The 19,631-nt window shown below is 50.2% G+C and overlaps 1 protein-coding gene and 1 long non-coding RNA gene across 2 annotated transcripts; one reads left to right on the top strand and one right to left on the bottom strand.

Moving 5' to 3' along the window:
• Positions 1-8,625: 8,625 nt before the first annotated feature.
• On the bottom strand, positions 8,626-16,948 carry LOC125402940 (orphan sodium- and chloride-dependent neurotransmitter transporter NTT5). The gene is given in 15 exon segments (XM_048438002.3): positions 8,626-9,148; positions 9,270-9,371; positions 9,374-9,461; positions 9,498-9,502; positions 9,693-9,880; positions 14,723-14,776; positions 14,778-14,889; positions 14,892-14,931; positions 15,382-15,513; positions 15,615-15,718; positions 15,721-15,780; positions 15,942-16,068; positions 16,169-16,271; positions 16,273-16,324; positions 16,694-16,948. Coding segments are annotated over 15 exon segments (1,479 nt in total). The 5' UTR covers positions 16,842-16,948; the 3' UTR covers positions 8,626-8,984.
• Positions 15,600-16,948, top strand: LOC148118240 (uncharacterized). Its single transcript, XR_015736340.1, has 3 exons — positions 15,600-15,745; positions 15,910-16,044; positions 16,614-16,948. It is a non-coding gene; the product is annotated as an uncharacterized LOC148118240 (long non-coding RNA).
• Positions 16,949-19,631: the final 2,683 nt, after the last annotated feature.

A 19,631-nucleotide genomic window follows, 5' to 3' on the forward strand; every position in this document is an offset into this window, starting at 1 on the left:
GCTGTGAGACCCACTCAGGGAGCCACAGCCCGATGACCTGCAGCTCGCGCGGGGAGCCGTTACTTCCCTCTGTCCCGCGCTGACCCGAGAAGCCCCCGGGTGCCAGGTAACTCTGGCTCGGTGTGGGCTGAGCTAAATAACTGGTTGCCGGATTTTACGGTGTTGGCTGGTGAGATCACCAGTTGCCAGGAGGATTAGATCGTGGGCTGAGTGAGGTCACCAGTTGCCAGTTAGATTTCACACAAGCACATGAAGGAGGGAAAAAGATGCCAGGAAAACTGCTAAGGGTGGAGGGTCACGTACTTATTATCCCAGCGCTGGAGAGGTAAAGGTCTGGGAGTTCCAGGCTCGCCTGGAAGGAAGGAAGGGAGGGAAGGAGGGAGGGAGGGAGGGAGGGAGGGAGGGAGGGAGGGAGGGAGGGAGGAAGGAAGGAAGGAAGGAAGGAAGGAAGGAAGGAAGGAAGGAAGGAAGGAAGGGAAGGAAGGAAGGAAGACAGTCAGAGGAGAGAAAGAGAGAGAGAGGGGTGAGGGAGAAGATAAAGATTAATGATGTTAATGAGTTAGAGCATGTAGATCCAAATCTTATTTTTGAACTTACTTGATGAAATGTGAGATTTTTTTTTAGAACTAAAAATAAAAACAGGGTCTCCAAATTTAGAATTGTAAGGACATCTCATGAAATTCTAGATGAACAATTCTTAACCCCTAGCCCTGCCCCCCAAAATAGTAGTAGTGCTGGCAAAGGCGCTGTTAAAGGGGAGCCAAGGATCTGAGTATTAGGGTTCAGAGTATGAACAGAGGATGAATAGACCTGAGAGGAGCAGGGGCCACATGGGCCGAGAGAGGAGATCTACTCAGACTTCTAATAACAGCTAATCCACGCTGCTACAGTGAGGTCCACCAACCTTCAGCATCACCTGCTAAGGGAGACTGGGAGGTCTAAATTTCCCCAGTAGTGCACACTTTAATCCCAGCACACAGGAGGCAGCAGTAGGTGGATCTTGGTGAGTTAGAGGCCAGCCTGGTCTACAAAGTGAGTTCCAGGACAGCTACAGCTACAAGGAACCCTGTCTCGAAACAGAAACAAAGCAAAACAAAACTCTGTGTGTGTGTGTGTGTGTGTGTGTGTGTGTGTGTGTGTGTGTGCATATTTGTGTTCACAGCAGAATCCAGTCACAGCAAGAAATACGGAGGTCAGAGGACAACTTGCTGGGTCAGAGCTCTTAGCTTCAACATCTTGTTCCCAGGAAACTCAGGTTGGCAGGTTTGTGGCACATGTCTCTGCCTGCTAAGCCACCTCACCTGCCTCTTAATTCATCTTCTTTGCTGTGTCTGGCCTCGCAAAGCTGCAGAGGGGGCGTCTGTGAGTTCATCACTGACAGACGGTGTGCATGAAGCAGGCAGGGAAAAAAAGCAGCAACAAGGGGCAGGAGCCATGTATTCACATAGTGGATAAGTTAGAAAATCTCATTTGACTATGGGGAGAGGAAGAATGGGTTACCATGGCATGCTCTGCTTTCTGAACTCACAGCCGCTGCACTGCAAATGCCTGCGGAGCACCTGAGCACTACTGGGCCCACCGACATCCAGTCCCAGTGTGAGCACCTGGCTTTGATCTGCCTTTTCTGTCCTACCTTCTGTCTGAAGGATGTAAATCTTACCTGAGAGCTTCCTAGGGATTCAAAGCCTATGCAGCACTTGCCTGTGAGAGGACTCTGCAAACTGAGGCGTCCTGGGACTGGGAGTTGCTTTGGCATTTGTCTCTGGGGAGTTTCGGGTAAGAGGTTTTGGTGTGTGGACTTGCTAAAAGGTTTAAATTGTGTAACAATAAAAAAAAAATCTTTTGCAAAGCTAGTCAGTGGGTTCACCAGCAGTTGACTCCAAAACCTTCCTAGAGTGACCCTGCCTCTTCTGCAGACTCTGGTGAACTGAACACTTGGCACAGCAGGGAGCCACGCATGAGCCCCCCCCCCCCCCTCTGGCTGAGGCCTTCTAGACAGTTAATGGTTGCTGGCAGAGGGAGAGACATTTTCCTCAATGGTGTGGTGTTATTCTTTTGGTCTGGTCCCTTTAAGGGGCAAGTCACACCCACTCCCAGCCACTTCTGATCTCTCTGTTGCCATCTTAACCTTCCTTCTGTTCCCCCTCTTGGCGTGTGCACACGTGTTCCCCCCCCTCTCTTTTTCTATTCCTGCCTTTCTTTCTCTCCATCTTCTTTAAGTAATAAATGTTTACCTTTATGTTTAGCCTTGCGTCTATTTACTATGTCCTGTAAGTCTTTTCTCCGCCACCTGGTCACCCGCCCGCCTGACTCTCCCGGCCGCATGGCTGGTACCAGCCTGTCCAGAACGCACTCCCGCCAGCTCTGCGGCTCACCGCGGGGAACCTGCACCGCTCTAGCCATCTCTGCCTGGACTAGCAGCTGTGGTCATGCCAGAATTATTATTTTTTAAAGAACAAAAGTGTAGCCACTGGCAAGGCGCCCATGAGCCTTCAACCCCTCACCCGTGCTCCTAAAATAAAACTAATTAAACTCTTTAGGTCACTAAGAAATAAAAAGGACATGAAAGTAGGGGGTGGCCTAGTTGAGAAGGGGAAAAGGACCAGTTGGAGTGGGGGGGACAGGAGAGGGAAATGAGGACCAGTGGAGAGGACAGTAGAGGAAAATGAGGACCAGTGGGGAGGACAGGAGAAGGAGATGAGGACCAGTGGGGAGGACAGGAGAGGGAGATGAAAACCAGAGGGGGGGACAGGAGAGGGAACTGAAGGTTGAGTAAAGAACACGGCACACACATAAGAGAATGTCATAAGACCTGGTATTATATATGACCAATATGGATAATAAACATTTTTAAAAGTTGAATGTAAAATTAATCAGCTTGTGAGTTTAACTACTGATTCATAAGAAATACATCAGCTTTTCAGGGCTGGTGATGCAGGCCTGTCATTCCAGCCACTTAGGAGGCTGAGGCAAGGGGATTGCAAATTAAAAGTCAGCCTGGGCAGCAATGAGACCCTGCCTCAGAAAGCAGAAACATGTAGTGCCTGGATTGAATTCAGGTCACCAGGCTTGGTAACAAGCACCTTCACCCACAGACCTATCTTGCTGACCCAAATCTAGTCTGTCTTTCCATCTTCTCCTCCTCCTTTCTTCTTTGTCAGTACTGGGGATGGAAGCCAAGGCATTGCGCATATTGGACAAGCCCTGCCCCACTGAGCCATGCTCGGAGGTAAACCAGCTCTCACAAGCATCCTTGGATTTCCACACAGCCCTGGGCATTTATATAACCACGCATGCACACTTGTTAGCATTCAGGCATTTACACCGGCCTGCTCTCAGGGACCTAGAGGGAGACGGCAGCAGCAGCAGGAGCCAAAGTGTGACACTGTAGCTACTGCAACCACTAAGTAGGGCACTGTCCCTGTGCGCATGCGCTACATCCCCTGACAAAAGGCAAGCCCTTCTCGTGTTCTCTCTCTCTCTCTCTCTCTCTCTCTCTCTCTCTCTCTCTCTCTCTCTCTCTCCCTCTCCCCCCCCCTTTCTTATTCAGGCCCCCTCTGCACCTCCCCGAAGAAACCTCCCACGTGAACTCTGTTGCATGCTGTCTGTTGGTGGTAGGCTGAAACTTCGACGGCGAGAAATGAACCACAGAGCTCAACAAACCCACGACGGGGTACAGGGAAGGAAGTGGGAGGAAGTGTGGTCTCCCAAGAGGGGAGCAGGCGAAAATGACAAACAGGCAAGTGGAGCTTACTTAAATGGGGAAGCTTGCACATGTGTACAGAGCCGTATGCAGCAACGCAATGCATGACAGAAGATGTAGGGTCATAGGGCCCCCAGACTGGCTAGGTGCCTGAATGCCGGGTGGTGGGCTGCCAGGGGGCAGGGTCAGTATAATGCTGGAATCCTAAGTGGTACCTCTTGGCTCCAACCCGCCAAGGTTGCCTTCTGCCACTAAACTATTACAACACTCACACTCTCAGATGTAAATGTAAAACAGCAAATGTGAAAAGAAAAAAAATTTAAAAAGCTACCCAAAAAATCACATAATGGGGAAATTTTATGTGTTCATATTTACTGATATCAAGTAAGTGCTATTTATTTTGGTCAGTATTACTTTTGTTAGAGTTTAAGAGCGTTAAGATGCACACCAGCATGTCTACAGCTGAAATGATCAAGTTGACATCTGCTTCAAAATGATGTGGAAGCATGTGGAAGGCAGCTTGGTTTTGAGTGGGAGGGACAGGCCACTCAGTGAGCACAGGCAATCCCTCACTCTCCTCTGTGAAGGCTCAAAGAGGCCAAAGGTCAGAGACTTTGGGACTTGTTAGTTCATTTGAGATTATTGTGCTTCTAACTCAAACAAAGGTCCCGCCTAGTTGTAAATCAAAGTTCTGCTCTCTGAGGCTGTTGTAAACAGGTGTGGCTAGTTGCCAGACCTTGTGCTCCTGAAATAGGGAAGTAATTGGTTCCTACCTAAAACAAAAGTCTAACGATCCAACTGAGTTCTAGTTCCCTTTATGGAAATAACTTGGGATTCCACATTCCACCCAGGGAGTGGTTTGCCTACAGTGTTTGGTCTATGGCATGAGTCAAGGGCATGAGCGGTGACCATACCCCATGACTTTCAATTTGTGTGTTAATGCAGTCCTTTTGTTCTGCTCCTACCTTTTGAAATCAGGGGTATATTAACCAGTTGGGAATTAAACACGAGCGAATTTTCAGTACTCACTGAAATTCCCTCCTGATAATATTGTAATGGTCTGTCCTGTCTCTTTAAGAGACAAGCCATGCCCACTCCCCCCTCTGCTGAGGCAGGCAGATCTTCCTTTGTGCTTACAGCCTGAGCTCCTTCCTTTTCCATCTCTCTCTTGAAGAGGCAGCTTCCGTGTGTGTGTGTGTGTGTGTGTGTGTGTGTGTGTGTGTGTGTGTCCCTCTCTCTCCCCCTTCTCCCTTCCCTTCCATAACCCACTTAATAAATCTCCAACCTCACTCTGCATGGCGTGCCTATTCATCTCTCGCCTGCAGTGTGGCTCCCTGCTCAGGACCAGCCGCCTTCAAAGACCTGAGATGTGGTCTTGTGGCATGCCTGTCTGTCTGTCTCTCGACTGGTTGCTCTCTGGACCCACTGCTCACTGCTGCCACTTGGAGACCTGCAGCATTTCGGCCACGGCAGTCATCGGAGATCCAGCAGCATTTTTAATTAATTCATTACAACTGTCCTATGTGTTTCTGTTGAAGGACCCCAACTCATTTTAGTCACAGTTATGTCATTTTGCAAAGAAGCTCAGTTCAGAGAAGGGCCCCCGAATGCTGAGCAAAGCAGGATACCTGAGGTCAGAACGAGGACAGCCTTATTAGGCTGCAGTACAGAGGATTTATGGTCAGACATCTGGTGAGATACCCAGGACAGCCTTAACAGGCTGCAGGACAGGGAATTTATGGTCAAGACATCTGGCCTAGGGGGAAACAAAGACTTCAAAGGACTGACCATATATGCTTGAGATAGGGACAGGTCAGTTATCTGGTTTCTTTGATCCTGGCCAAGGACCACGAGGCCTGCCCTCAAATTCACCCCTCGCCTCATTCAAACTGACCAATGGGACTCCTGTAACCGCGCTTTTGCTTCTGTAACATTGCTTCTGCCTATATAAAGATACCCCAAGACGTAGCTCGGGGTGCTCAGTTCTCCATGTGACTGCAGCACCCACAGGCCTGTGAACATTAAAGTTTGCCTCTTGTTCTTGCATCCAGTGGCTCTCGGACCTGGTTCTTGGGCACGGGTCTCCACGCATGTGAGACACCCTCCGGGTGCTCTTTCACTGTGTTTTATTATTTTTGTTCACATCTTCGTGTTCTTTACTGTATTTCTAAATTCCCACGCCTCCACTCTGGAAGAAAGGTATTTTTGTCGAGGCTGGCCCCCGACACTCCTCCTTTAGATATATTCAGAAACAACACCAGAATGACAATAACTGGAACAAGAAGCCATCATGCCTTGAGTGGGTGGGGGGGAGAGGGCCCTTATGACAGTAACACCAGAGGAGAAGGCTGAAGCGCATGCTCAGAGGCTGGAGGTTCCTAGGAGCAAATGAAAAGCTCAGTTACATCCACGGGTGCTAGGAAACTGGCTTGAGACAAAAAGAATCCCAGAGTTATCTGGGAACCTAGGACAGAACTTGGCTTCCCTGTTGCTCAGGATTTATTCCCAGGCAGTCTTGTGGCTATGTGACCAAGGACCATGAGCAAGTGTCAGTGTGAGGGTCTCAGCAAAGTCTTTGTCCCACGCACCAGCTCCGTGTTGGTGTGAGGGCGTCAGCAAAGTCTTTGTCCCACGCACCAGCTCCTCCAAACCCTCAAACTGTGCTTTGTAATCCTGTTCCCACAATCGCAACCCCAAAGCTGGAACTAGACTGAGGCAGAAGGAAGGAGGCTGAAGAAATAGGCTCTGACCCAGGTAGGAGACTGCCTGCTGGTGGGAGGAGCCACTCCATTCCTGCTCTCCTCAAGCCCTCAAAGATCTCCCTGTCTTCAGAGTGCAAGTGTGGGCTGGGAATCCCAAATCTCCGACTCGACACGTTTGGAGAACATCCATTCTCTGACTCTCTGGGAATGCAACCATTGCTATCCAGAACCTTCCAGGTCTCTGGTTACCTGGAAAGTAATTATCAGGTCAGTTCTGGAGTCATCTGGCCTGTCCTAGCTGGGCAGTTATCTAACAGATTCGACCATGAAACCCGGGCAGTGATGGTGCATGCCTTTAGTCCCAGCACTCGGGAGGCAGAGGCAGGCGGATCTCTTGAGTTCGAGGCCAGCCTGGTCTATAGAGGGAGTTCCAGGACAGGTAGGGCTGCTGCACAGAGAAACCCTGTCTTGGCGGGGAGATGTCAATATCTCTTTTCAAGCAGCTGGGACCCTTGTTTTCCAGCCACACAACTCTGCTGGGGTTCACCCTGGTAGTGTGCAGAGGTACACACCAGCCACACAACTCTACTCGAGCTCACCCTGGTTATGTGCAGAAGTACACACCAGCCACACAACTCTGCTGGGGCTCGCCCTGGTTATGTGCAGAGGTCCACACACACACACACACACTTAGTCTGTTAGTGCTGGAATGCAGACTTCAAAAATAATTTTAAAGTGAGTTAGTGAGGGGAAACAGACTCTAAGGACCATTTGCAAATGCCACTTCTAGCACCTTGGAGCTGCCTTGGAGCTACACCACTTGTGTGCCTTATTAGTTACTTCTTCCTGGAGATAGGGTCTCTGTGTAGGTCAGACTGGCCGTGGAGTCACCAAGATCCACCTCTCTCTACCTCCGGAATGCTGAAATTAAAGTCTGGGCTGTCGTGCCCGCCCTGCCAAGCTTTGAGCTGCTCTCACAAATGACCTGACACAAAGAGACTTAAAGGAAGAAAGGTTTACATGGCCTTGACCCTAAGGACCCATCATGACGGGGAAGAAATGACCACAGAGCTGGCTCCATCCATGGTGGCTGAAATACGGAGACCAAAGCAGACTAGAGCTGCCCCTGGGTGTGCAGGCCTGCTCCAAGAGCCTGCAGAGTAGCCCCACAAGATGGACACTGAGGATTCACACACACACTTCAGATCTGGACAGCACAGGAGAGGACCCTGGGTTGGAGGCTGACCCTGCTGCCCAGTTCCACTCCAGCCCTTAGCTCCTGGGCCAGGCCACTCTCCTGACCCAGGTTTTGGTTTTGGTTTTTTGGAGTAGGGTTTCTCTGCATACCCCTGGCTGTCCTGGAACTCATTCTGTAGATCAGGCTGCCTCAAACTCACAGAGATCCCCCTGCCTCTGCCTCCCGAGTGCCACCACGCCTGGCTTCTTTCACCACATCACGCTAGCCCGAATCACTACTGGCTCTTACTTGTAATCTTACACAGCTCCCAATTCCCCCTCCTTGGCTCTGCTTGGGCCTCCAGGGCCACCAGAGGTGCCTTCATAAAGTATATGTATGGTGGTGTATACCGTTAGTCCTAGCGCTTGGGAAGTAGAGGCAGACAGACCCCTCTGTGAGGCCAACATGGTCTATAGCAAGTTCTAAGACAGTCAGGAGAATATAGTGAGACCTTGTCCCTATTTTGTTTTTAAGCTGATGATGGTGCTCCCTACTGAAACCATTTAGTGTTTTGTGATACACACTCCACACAAGGCTAGGTCATATCATGGTTTACAAGGCCCCATCTTCTGCCCCCAATCTCCTAATTCTATTCCAGCTTCCCTGGATCCCTCGTTCCTTCAAAGCTTCAAGCAGGATATTTCCTCTGGTGTACACACATGCAAGAACACTCACACACATATATATACATGCACACCACATACACAATCATGGCTCCTCCCTTATTTTACTTAGGAGTCTTCGGACACATTACCCTACCATCAAGGCCTTCTTTACTACCCGTCCGAACCACACACACTGTCTCTGGACCAATGGCCTATGGTTTCTTGTCTTTTGTTCTGTGCACATGGACAGGAAAAGGGGAGCTAGAGCGGGGCATCAGCAGCTCCTGCTGCCGCCCTGTACTGGATTTTCCCAAGACAAATCTCTCGCTGAGCCTGAAGCTCTACTGTCTGGCTGTCAAGGCCCTGGTGCCCTCTGCTTTCACCTCACAGTACTAAAATGGGCGCCATGACCACTTATGTGGGTTCTAGGAAGAGAGCACAGACTCGGATGCTCGCACACCAAGGACTTGACCTGCTGAGCCTCCTCCCCGCCTCGCTTGCCATTCACAGGCTCCGTGTCTGTCAGTGTTGCTGCTGTGTCTATCCCACTAGAAAGTAAGGCCCTGAACACAGTGCTAACCTGACTTTATGCAGTGTCCCTGAAGCACATGAAACCAACATTTCTCAGAGGCCTTGACGTTAAGGGCTCTTGTGACACTCTGGCTTGACATTAGACACAACAGGAAAGCTGTCAACCCTCCCAAAAGATCCATGCTCCGGGGGCCTGGCACGGGCCTTCACCTCTTGGCCTTGTAAGCCCAGGCTATAGCAAGGTTTTCACACATGATGATGCTGATGATGGGCAGGGCGACCCAGTATTCACTCAGTAGTCAAAAGTAATAGATGCCTGAAGGTTGGATGAAGACGAGGCCGCACAGGAACATCACCACGGAAGCACCCACTGGAGGAAGCATTAGGTCTGCGTCTCGAGCAGATATCTGGGAGAAGATGGGACTAAAGGGAGATCCTAAGCCAGAGCTGGTGTTAGGGCTGCGGGAGAGTGGGGTCAAAGATGGAAGGACCTGTGAGAGTCCTTGGCTGTCTCCTGAAGAAGAAGGTGTCCTGGAGTGGGATGATGATGATGCCCAGCATGGACGTCACCATGGCACACAAACTCAGACTCACAGCAGCAGGAAAAAGAGCACAGTTCAGAAGGACGACCCGGGGAGCAGAGAGATGACCTCAGCGAAGGTCAGGAACACAAAGCCGGGGCTCTCCGCAAGGACGGAGAAGTGAAGTGCCTTCTGGACCTCCTCTCACGGTTCCCCACAGCCCTGAGTCCTGGCTCACGCAGCAGAACCCCGCCCCTGCAGTCCGGGGAAGGGGCTCTGTCTACTGCGACTGCGTTCCTACGTTACCCACATCTCTCTCCAGGACTAGTGAGAGCCGAACTCTGTGGGGCAGAGCGGACTCTCCAGCATCTCCTTGCTCTGGGCCATCTCCACTGACCTTCAGAAAATGCTTCTGGATGTTGCATTTGGGCACCTTGCTGAGGACGGTGCTCCTCACGGGTGGCAGGAGGCTGTTGAGCCAGGAATTGTAGGTGGAGGTCGGGTTGTTCGTCAGGTCAGGGGGCTGCACCTCAGGAGGTAGGATCCCCTGGGCTACCAGCATCATAACTGTCTCTGTGTTCCTGAGGATGGATGAATTAGAACCGTCAGGCCCTTGGCACACCGTCCTTCCCTTGCTCATCTTACAGATGAGAGAGATCTCGAGTCCAATATTACTAACGGTAAAGGACAGCCTGCAGAGAAGTCCGGAGGACGCCCACTTCCGGGGCCGTGAAGAATGTATGCCCTTGGGGAGCGTGGACTTCATAGGGATTCGTGGGCCTAGTCTTCACCAGCTTTTCTGAGACGAGTAGGGAAAAACCATCTAAACTCTACACTTCGGAGACTGAAGCGTGTGAGAGTCCCAAGTTGTACTAAGTCAAAGAACTGCTGTTACCTTGACTCTGACCAGAGCCCTTGCCAAGAGCAGGAAGCAAGCTTCGTGAAAGGTTGATCGTGTCCCAGAAACTAAAAGAGGATGCTCTTCTGGAGACAAGACAGCTACATACTTAGCTGTATGTTATTCGCATACTCATTGCGAATCATTTAAGCTGAAAGATATTTTTAATCTTTTGTAATTTTTTTCCTTTTGGTTTTTTGAGATAGGGTTTCTCTGTAGCCCTGGCTGTCCTGGAGCTCGCTCTGTAGACCAGGCTGGCCTCCCCAGGCCTAAGACTAAAGGTACGCAGCACCTCCCGGCTACCTACGGTTTATTTTAAAATCAGCTTTTGGTTGCTTTCCTTTGTTTACTAATTTTGTTGTTTATTTTATTTATCTATTGCTCCTGTTTTTAATGCCCTGGCTCTCGGGGGCCAGAAAGATGGCTCAGCAGTTAAGAGCACGTGCTGTTTCTACGCGAGCACCCGTGTCTGGCTCACAGCTGCCTGTAACCCCCTGCTCTAGGGATCCAATGCCCTTTGGATCCTGTGGGCACTGCGCTTACATGAACATAGTCCTGACACACAATTTAAAAAAACAATAAAAATGAATCTTTTTTTTTTTCTTTTTTGAGACAGGAAAATGAATGTGAAATTCATTCACCTCTCTTTGTGGTTTTGGTTGGCCTAGGACTTGCTATGTAGACCTGGCTTGCCTTGAACTCACTGAGAATCTTCTACTTCCGTCTCTGGACACCCAGCCTAGAGTGCTTGGAGTCAGCCAGGGCCGTGTTCGTGATAGGCAGTGGTCTACATTGACCACTGGGTACACCCCAGCCCTTTTCACTCTGTGTATATATTTTTAGTTTTTTAAGATGCTTTTATTTGATGTGCATGAGTGTTTTGCCAGCAGAGGGTGGCAAAGTCTCCGGAACTGGAGCACAGGTAGTTGAGAGCCACAGTGTGGGTTGTGGGAACTGAATGTGGGTACTCCACAAGAGCAGCCAGTGCGATTAAGAAATCGCTGAGCCACCTCTCCAACCTTCCCCGCTTTTAAATATTTATTTATTTATTTATTTATTTATTTATTTATTTATTTATTTATTTACTGGTTTTTCTAAGACAGGATTTCCCCAAGGAGCCCTGCCTGTCCTGGAATTTACTGTGTAGACCAGGCTGGCCTTGAAGCTGTGACCCTCCTGACTCCGGCTCTGAGGACCTGGTAGGACCTACAGTGTAGACCAGGCTTAGTCATGAAGATTTTAACAGCCCTAGGGCTGAGGTGAGATCCTCTGGACTGGGGCTTTGGAAAGAGACTTCTTGGAACTCAAGTCTTGTTCCTGTGGATAATCAGAGTCAAAGCTTGTGCTTTAAGTTACAGCTAAGGCTGCCTTATGGATACAACCTAGTGGAAACTTCAAATTGCCCCTTCTTTTGTTCATTTGCTAAACAACAGTCTTCTGCACTTTCCCTGCTCCGTGGGAGGACTGGCAGCAAGTGTCTGGCTCACTGTGACATTGAAGGCGGGGCCTTTCTCACGTCTGTACATAGTGAGCTCTAGGACTGCCAGGAAGAGAGACCCTGCCTCAAAAATCAAAAAAAAAAAAAAAAAAAAAAAGGCGTGGGGTGCGGGGGGTGGGGAACCTCGGGGGATGGGAGAGAGGGATATCTTGGTGTACCGCTGTTTACTTTCCATATTCATTTATTCAGTGCATACGTAGACGGAGAAGGCAGAAGAGGCATCAGATGCCCAGGAGTTACAGGCAGCTGGGAGCCTCCTAACATGGGTGCTGGGATTCAAACCTGTGTCCTCTGGAAGAGCAGCAAGGGTTATTAGCTGCTGAGGCATTTCTCCAGCCCCTTGTTAACAGTTTTATTCTTACAAGAAGATAAGTCGGGTGGTGGTGGTGCACACCTTTAATTCCAGCACTCGGGAGGCAAAGGCAGAGGCAGGCGGATCTCTGTGAGTTTGACGTCAGCCTGGACTACAGAGTTCCAGGACAGCCAGGGCTACACAGAGAAATCCTGTCTTGAAAAACAAACAAATGAACAAAAAACCCAGCCGAACAAAACACAACACAGTGGTCATGAAGAAGCGTCAGTGGGTAAAGGACCTGCTGGACAGGCCTGGTGACAATCCCCGGAACCCACGTGAAGGTGAAGGGCAGCACTGTCCTCACAAAGAGTCTCTGACCTCCACATGTGGGCCACGACAGTCCATCCCCACATCAAGTTCATACTTCAATACTAGCCAAACAGCTAAACAAATAACACAAATATGTTATTGTATGTGTGCGTATCAGACTTGCAAAATTAAGCCATCCAGCCAAGTTGAATAAAATGCTGTGCAAACAGAGAGATGGCTTCTCCCATTTCCCTGCTGGGAGGGTAATTCTGATTACATCACTGCGGCCCTCAGACCTGGAGCAGACCCTGTCCAGCTGCTAAGGCTTGCTCTGACCGCACAGGTGGAAGCTCTGCATCCTTGAAGCCCGCATTTTTATGATATCGCTGGTGTGTCCGTGTGACTAGACACATTCTGTACTAAACAAGTACGGACCGTTCCCGACAGCTGGGTGATGGCATCCACCTGCGAGCCTAGCAGACAGCCGGCTCAGAGAGGAAGAAAGCGTGTGCGCTCCAAGGCAGTCTGGGCTACAAAGGGATGCCGTACAGGGAGAAATCTCCTCACCGCGGCAATGTGTTTGGGCTGTGCCGTCCTGGGGTGATTTCTGTCTACAGGGAGACACGGTGGGAATGGGCAAGTGCAAGAGTGCATTACATGAAGGATGGAGCGGCTGCAGGTTAGCTCTGAGGTCTTCGAGGAACAGCTGCATCCGCCATACAGAACCCTGCGTAAGGCCAGGAGTGCATGTGTGCCAGGTGTCATGGGGCTAATTTCTGTGAACCTGAACGGAAGCACACCAAGGGAGGATCACAGGACTCAGGAAGCTAACCAAACTTGGGGGACACTGGAAGTCCCAAAAGGTCCAAGACACATGAGACCCCTCCCCAAGGTTATGCACACAGCCACACTTGCTGGGCAGAGGACTCTTCCCAGAACTGCCAACAGGAGGTCCAGGAAGCTGCAGGGATGCAAGGTGTCACCCACACGTGGCTCTCCAGTCACAGTGCTGCCTCGAAGCCTCTTGTTTTCTTGTAGGTAAGCTCTCACCATGCTCCCGCGAGTGACCCAGCCAGACTTGGGTGAAACCCGCTTGGCCTATGCTCAGTTCCCGTCTAGGGTGAACAAATATCTGTGTACGTACTCAGGAGAAGTCACACAACACCAGCTTCCAGAAGAAAATGACAGTCACTTGTGGAAATTGGGGTTACTAGGGAGAAATGCAACTCAGGTTTGCCTTCTCTGGAAGGCCTCTCTGACTCTCCCGGGCTCAAGAAAAGGCCCTATCTCCTCTCAACTCGCATTACCAGTTACCAGAAGTTTATGGCTTCGTATTCCATTCTTCACTCCTTCTCCCCTCGGGGCTGGAAAAGGCAATAAAAGCAAGAAAGGCACTGACGATTCCATGGTGGCAAAGGGCACTTCATGGGTGGCACCAAGCTCTGATGGCAGCAGAACAGCAGGACCGGCTCCAGGTCTCTCACAAGGTAGGGTGCTTACAGTTAATCAGAGTGTGCTACGTAATTAAAATGACAAGGGGGCCAGAGAGATGCATCAGCCATTAATAGCACTTGTTCTTGCAGAGGACCCAGATTCAGCTCTCAGCATCCATACGCTGGCTCACAGCCGTTGGTAACTTGTTTCAGCTCTGACACCCCCTCTCCTAACCTCCATAGGCAGCAGGTCTACACATGGCATACATAGTCTGGGCAGGCAAAACGTGCACACACAATGAATAAACAAATAAGAGACCCTTTAAAGGGATAAAAATAACGACAAGAGCTGGGCATGGTGACACACAGCTGCAAGCCAAGCTTCGAGAAGTAGAAGGAAGGAGAATCAGGAGTTCAAGGCTAGCCTGGGCTAGATAGGGAGACCCTGTCTCAAAACGCAAAACGTCCTCAGGGATCTTTGTTGTCACCACAGAGAAAGACTAAGGTCTGAGGTGACAGTGTGGTCAACACACACTCTGATTTTATCAGTATGCAATGTGCAGTGTATCACAATGTACCCAGTGAACTCACGGGATTGGAATGTGTCAATAAGACCGAGACAAGAGGAAGAGCTGCTGGTCGGTGTCAGCCAGGAGAGAATCTTGTTCCCTAACCCTTTGGAGTTTAGCTTTGCCAGATGGGCAGAGAACACTAAGTCTGGAACCCACAGCTCAGGGCCTGCGGAGGAAGCAAATGTGCATGGCTCTGAGAGGTAAACACAGGTGCTGTTTTCTGTGTGAGTGACCTTTGCATGCCTGCCATTCTTAGCCTCTGCTAGCACGTCAGCTCTGAGGTGGCCGTTGGCAGCCTGGGGCACTCTCTAATGTTCTCAGCTAAGAGGAAGCAGAGCTTTTAACCTCCCTGAAGTTGAGGTGTGAGGATGGGTTATGAAGCTGCCCAGGCTAGACTTGAACAGGAAACTGGCCTTACTTCTTGCAGCAGCGATGTGTGGTTATGGTGGCCCAGAAGCCCAGGATCGAGCATGACGAACAGCAAGGTGAGCGTCTTGATCAGGGCCATAAGGAAGGCGTCCCCCAGACAGTTGTTGAAGTCAGGCATATGTGAGGACAAGTAGACGATGGGCCCGAAGCCTAGGTCCCTGCTTGGGACCACACGGTTGGGTCGTAAATGCTTGCCACCTGAAAAGGAGAGGCAGGTGTGGAACTGCAGCCCCGGGTTACATATCCCTGCCCCCATTTGAGGTGCTTATCTGCAAAGAAAATATAATAAATTCCCACTGCTCCTGAAGTTGGGAAAGGAATTTTGAGTGCATGGTGATCACTCCTTGATCCCTGCTGGGGTCAGGTGACAGTCCCTTCGCAGCCCCCTCCTCTTTTGGTGCCATGGTATAAAAGCTAGCCCCAGCAGAACAATAAAAAGCTGTTCCACCTCAACCTCGTGCTCTGTGAATTCATTCAACCTGGACACCCTCCGCCAAGACTCTTGGTTCCAGCCCGCGCTGGCGCGGTAGGCAGGCACAACAGGGACGTCAAGGTTTGGGAAGGGACAACCATAGCAGAGACATCGTCTCTCGAAGGGAGGAGGTACAGGAGACAACGGTAGGCAGCTGTGCTGCTCTGAGGAAGGGCCTTGAGAACTAGCGGGTATTTAAGCCCATCGTCTGTGCCCTCCGAGGGCAGAGTCCGGAAGACGCAGCAGAGGATGACGAAATAGGGAAGTGTGGTGTGGAATCTGTGCAGAGTGCAGTATGTCAGCAGAGACTCACCCTTGGGTGTGGCTGAGGACTGGGGTGGGACTCAGAGGCGTCTTCGGGAGAAACAAGCTCATAGCTTGAGAGGGTCAAAGGCCCAGTGCAACTCACCTTCTCAAAGGACTTGGCCCCACTGATCATGAAAACACAAACGAGACACCAAGCCAGAGAGAGGGCTATGCCCAGGTTGAAGGCTAGAGGCCCCTCCATCCTCAGGCTTTCAGGGTCTGCCGGCACCAAAGGTACGTGTAGGGTGTTGCCTGCTCACATTCAGGATCTGGGAGGACATGGCTTTGGACAGGCCTGCTAGACGTGACAAATCCCCCCTCTTCGCCCGCTGCAGCCCCCTGCTCTTTCTTTTGTCTTCCAATTCATGCCCCTCCTTTCTATTTTCTCCTCTTCCCAGGTCTCTTCGTTTCTCCACCTCTCCTTCCTCACCAAAGCCACTGGAGTTCCTTCATAAGGGACAGGGCTGCCATAGAGCAGCCAAGGAGAATATGCGGCTCATGTAGAAGAGGACCCAGGAGTTAAACAGATTCATGTAGGTGTTGGTGATGAAGCACACCTGGAGAGCCGGGGAGATGTGTCTGGGAGGAAGAGCAGGGGCAGGGAGTGAAGGGTGAGGAGCAGTTGGGGGCAGGCTTGGGAAGCTTGGGGCTCCTCACCAAGAAAATGCTGTATCCCAGTCCACCAAACCAGGGACCCAGGGTCTTTCACAGGTCAATGCTGCCATGCTGTGCCCTCTAGCCAACGGCCATCTTCAGGAAGGAGAGAAATTCCAACCCAGAACAACATTAAGATGTACATTATAAGGAAGCTGCCTGTGGAGAGAAGGCAGAAGGACTCTGAGAGCCTCAGGCCCACAGTGCCTGTATTTCCTCACGAACCCAGGAAGACTGCTCACCAACAGCAGCCTCCCTCGGGCCACGGGCTTGAGGCTTACTGGCTCCACAGTCCTCACTGGTCACACTCCTTATAATCCTAGAAGTCTCAGATGCCTAGTTCTCCCTCAGCATCCTCCTGGTTATCCTGCGGGCCTATGCTCAAAAGCCTGCACTTCTGCTTCTCCTGACCCTGGGTCTCGGAAACATGGTTTCTATTGTTCTCCAGCATCCGGACCCCTCACAGATGTCATCACTGGGAGCCAGGGCAGCCTCACTTCTCTGTGCCTCCTGGGTTCCCAGACTTACAGCCTCCTCTGTGAAGCCACTGTAAGACAAAGTGCCAGAGACTAGCCAGCATCATCAGGTACATCATGGCCAGGATGTACTTAAGCTTGCTGGGCCAGAGCTGACGGGGAAGGAGGACGTCACTCTCTTCCCTGCTCATGTATCCCATCTCCTCCGAGGTTGTCACATGTCCCGCGCTACCTTCTCGCCAGCAAGAACGACGCGGGGCACTTAGGATCCTTCTGCAGTAAAGCTTTAATCCTCTTGGGAGCTAGAGCATAAGCCACATGGCGGAGACCCAGAATGAGGGGAACCCAGCCCTTATAAAGGAAACAGTCCTCGCTTCTGACGTGTCACTCTTGGATTGGTCCGCTGCCCATTATCCCAGATGATGCCTCGGGAGTAGGCAGGGACGCAGCGGTAGAGAGTTAACAAGCACGTGCGCTGGGATTAAAGGCGTGTGCTACATCACCTTGAACTCACAGAGGTCTGCCTGTCTCTGCCTCCCAGGCATCGGGACCAAAGGCGTGTACCGCCACACCTTGAGGTCGCAGAGGTCAATCTCTACCTTTGTTCCTAGAAGCAATGGAGAATGTGGTCCGGCCCTCCACAGTCACAGCCGCTTCTTTTGTGGCACTGGGCTTAGGTTGTAAGCCACCTCTTGCCTAAGCCTCCAAAGTTCACAGTGGCTTCCACTAGAAACCTCAGTCTTCAAGAGGCTGAGGCAGGAGAACTGCCATGACTTTGAGGCCAGCCTTGGGATACAGAGAGGGGCAGGTAAGAAGGGAGGAGGAGAAAAGGGAGGGAGGGAAGGAGGGAAGGGGAGAGAAAGAGAGAGAAGAGAGGAGGGGGGCTCTTCACAGTGGGCTTTGGTTTGCTGGTTTGTAAGAAAGGGGCTTCCTATGCAGCCCAGACTGGTCTGGAGCTGGTGATGCCCCTGCCTCTGCCATCTAAAGAAAGGCTTAGAAATGCCTGCTTTACCTCTGCAAGCCTTTTCCAGCTGTCAGCGCTCCAGCTCAGCTCAGAACAGTCGCAGAGGAGCCTGACCTGCCTCTGTCTCAGAGGGCAGCTGCTTCTACCTCCCCACCCCTCATTTCTTCACTGCCTTCCTCTCTGCCTCCTCTCCACCCCCAACTCCAGAGCCAGAGGATGGTTCTGCTCCTCATGTCTGGGGCCACTTTTCTCTTTGATCTTTGTGGTCCTGCCACTCTGACCTTTGTTGGTTCTTCAAATGCTCCACGGGACAGAGGACCAGGAATGTGCTGGGAAGGGAAACAATCACTGCCTCAAGCAAGAGGCATTGGGTTATTGGCAGTGACTCAGCTGGTAAGGCGCTTGCTACTCAGAAGGAGGATCTGAGTTCAGTCCCCAGGACCCACATAAAGGCCGGGCATGGTAGCATGTCTGCCATCCCAGCATTAGGCAGATGGAGATAGATCCAGCCTGCCCCAACTGGTAAAACGCTGTCTCGTGAAATGAGGTGGACAACTCCTGAGGAAACACACGAGGTGGTCCTCTGGCCTTCACACAACTACATGCACAGAGACATGAACAAATAAATACATACATGAACACATATACATACAAAATCATCAACGGTTGCTAATACAAGATAGTCAAAAGTTTGACAACGATAGACAAACCAGTGTTACTGTAAGATACAGCCTCCAGCCAGGAAACTGTATTCTGCTATCCAAAGCATGCAGTATGCCGTGTCCTCCTGACATGCAGTATGCCGTATCCTGACGTGATACACCAAGAACAAAAATGATTAACCAGAATGCAGTCAGGAGAAAAAACAGATAACCCCAAATGTAGGAATACTTTATAAAAAATAACCGGTTAATTCTTGTTTAAAATATCAAATTAGCACCCACGGTCCTGCCAGCCTGAGTTCAACCCTAGGACGCATGGTGGAAGGAGACAACAGATTCCTCCAACCTGTCCTCTGACCTCCATATATACACACAACAGAAAGAAATAAATGTAGTTTAATTTTTTGTTGTTTTTTTGAGACAGGTTTCTCTGTGTTTTCTGGCTGTCCTGGAACTTGTTCTGTAGACCAGGCTAGCTTCGAACTCAGCACTTCATGGAACCTTCTCTAAAATTGATCACATACTCGGTAACAAAAGCAAACCTCTACAGATACAAAAAAATTGGAGTAACCCCCTGTGTCTTATCAGATCACCATAGGGTAAAGTTAGAATTCAACAACAATACTACTCCCAGAAAGCCTACAAATGCATGGAAACTCAACAGTCAACTACTGAACCACCCCTGAGTCAAGGAAGAAAGAAAGAAAGAAATTAAAGTCTTCCTTGAATTCAACGAAAATGAAGGCACAACATACCAAAACCTATGGGATACTATGAAAGCAGTGCTAAGAGGAAAGTTCATAGCACAAAGTGCCCACATAAAGAAAATGGAGAAAGCTCACATTAATGACTTAATAGCACACCTGAAAGCTCTAGAAAAAAAAAAAAAGAAGCAGACTCACTCAGGAGAAGTAGAAGACTGGAAATAATCAAATTGAGGGCTGAAATCAACAAAACAGAAACACAGTCGGGCAGTGGTGGCGCACACCTTTAATTCCAGCACTCGGGAGGCAGAGGCAAGAGGATCTGTGAGTTCGAGGCCAGCCTGGTCTACAAGAGCTAGTTCCAGGACAGGCTCCAAAGCTACAGAGAAACCCTGTCTCGAAAAAAATAAAAAACAAACAAACAAAAAAAAACCAGAAACACAGAAAACCAAAGAACCAATGAAACAAAAAGCTGGTTCTTTGAGAAAATCAACAAAATTAACAAACCCTTATCCAAACTAATCAAAAGGCAGAGAGAGAACATCCAAATTAACAAAATCAGAAATGAAAATGGAGGCATAACAATGGACACTGAGGAAATCCAGAGAATCATTAGGTCATAATGATGTACTCCCCAAAAAACCTGTGCTCCCCAAAATT

Source organism: Myodes glareolus, chromosome 24, assembly GCF_982192425.1.
Source record: "Myodes glareolus chromosome 24, mMyoGla1.1, whole genome shotgun sequence".
NCBI classification, from domain to species: Eukaryota; Metazoa; Chordata; class Mammalia; order Rodentia; family Cricetidae; genus Myodes; species Myodes glareolus.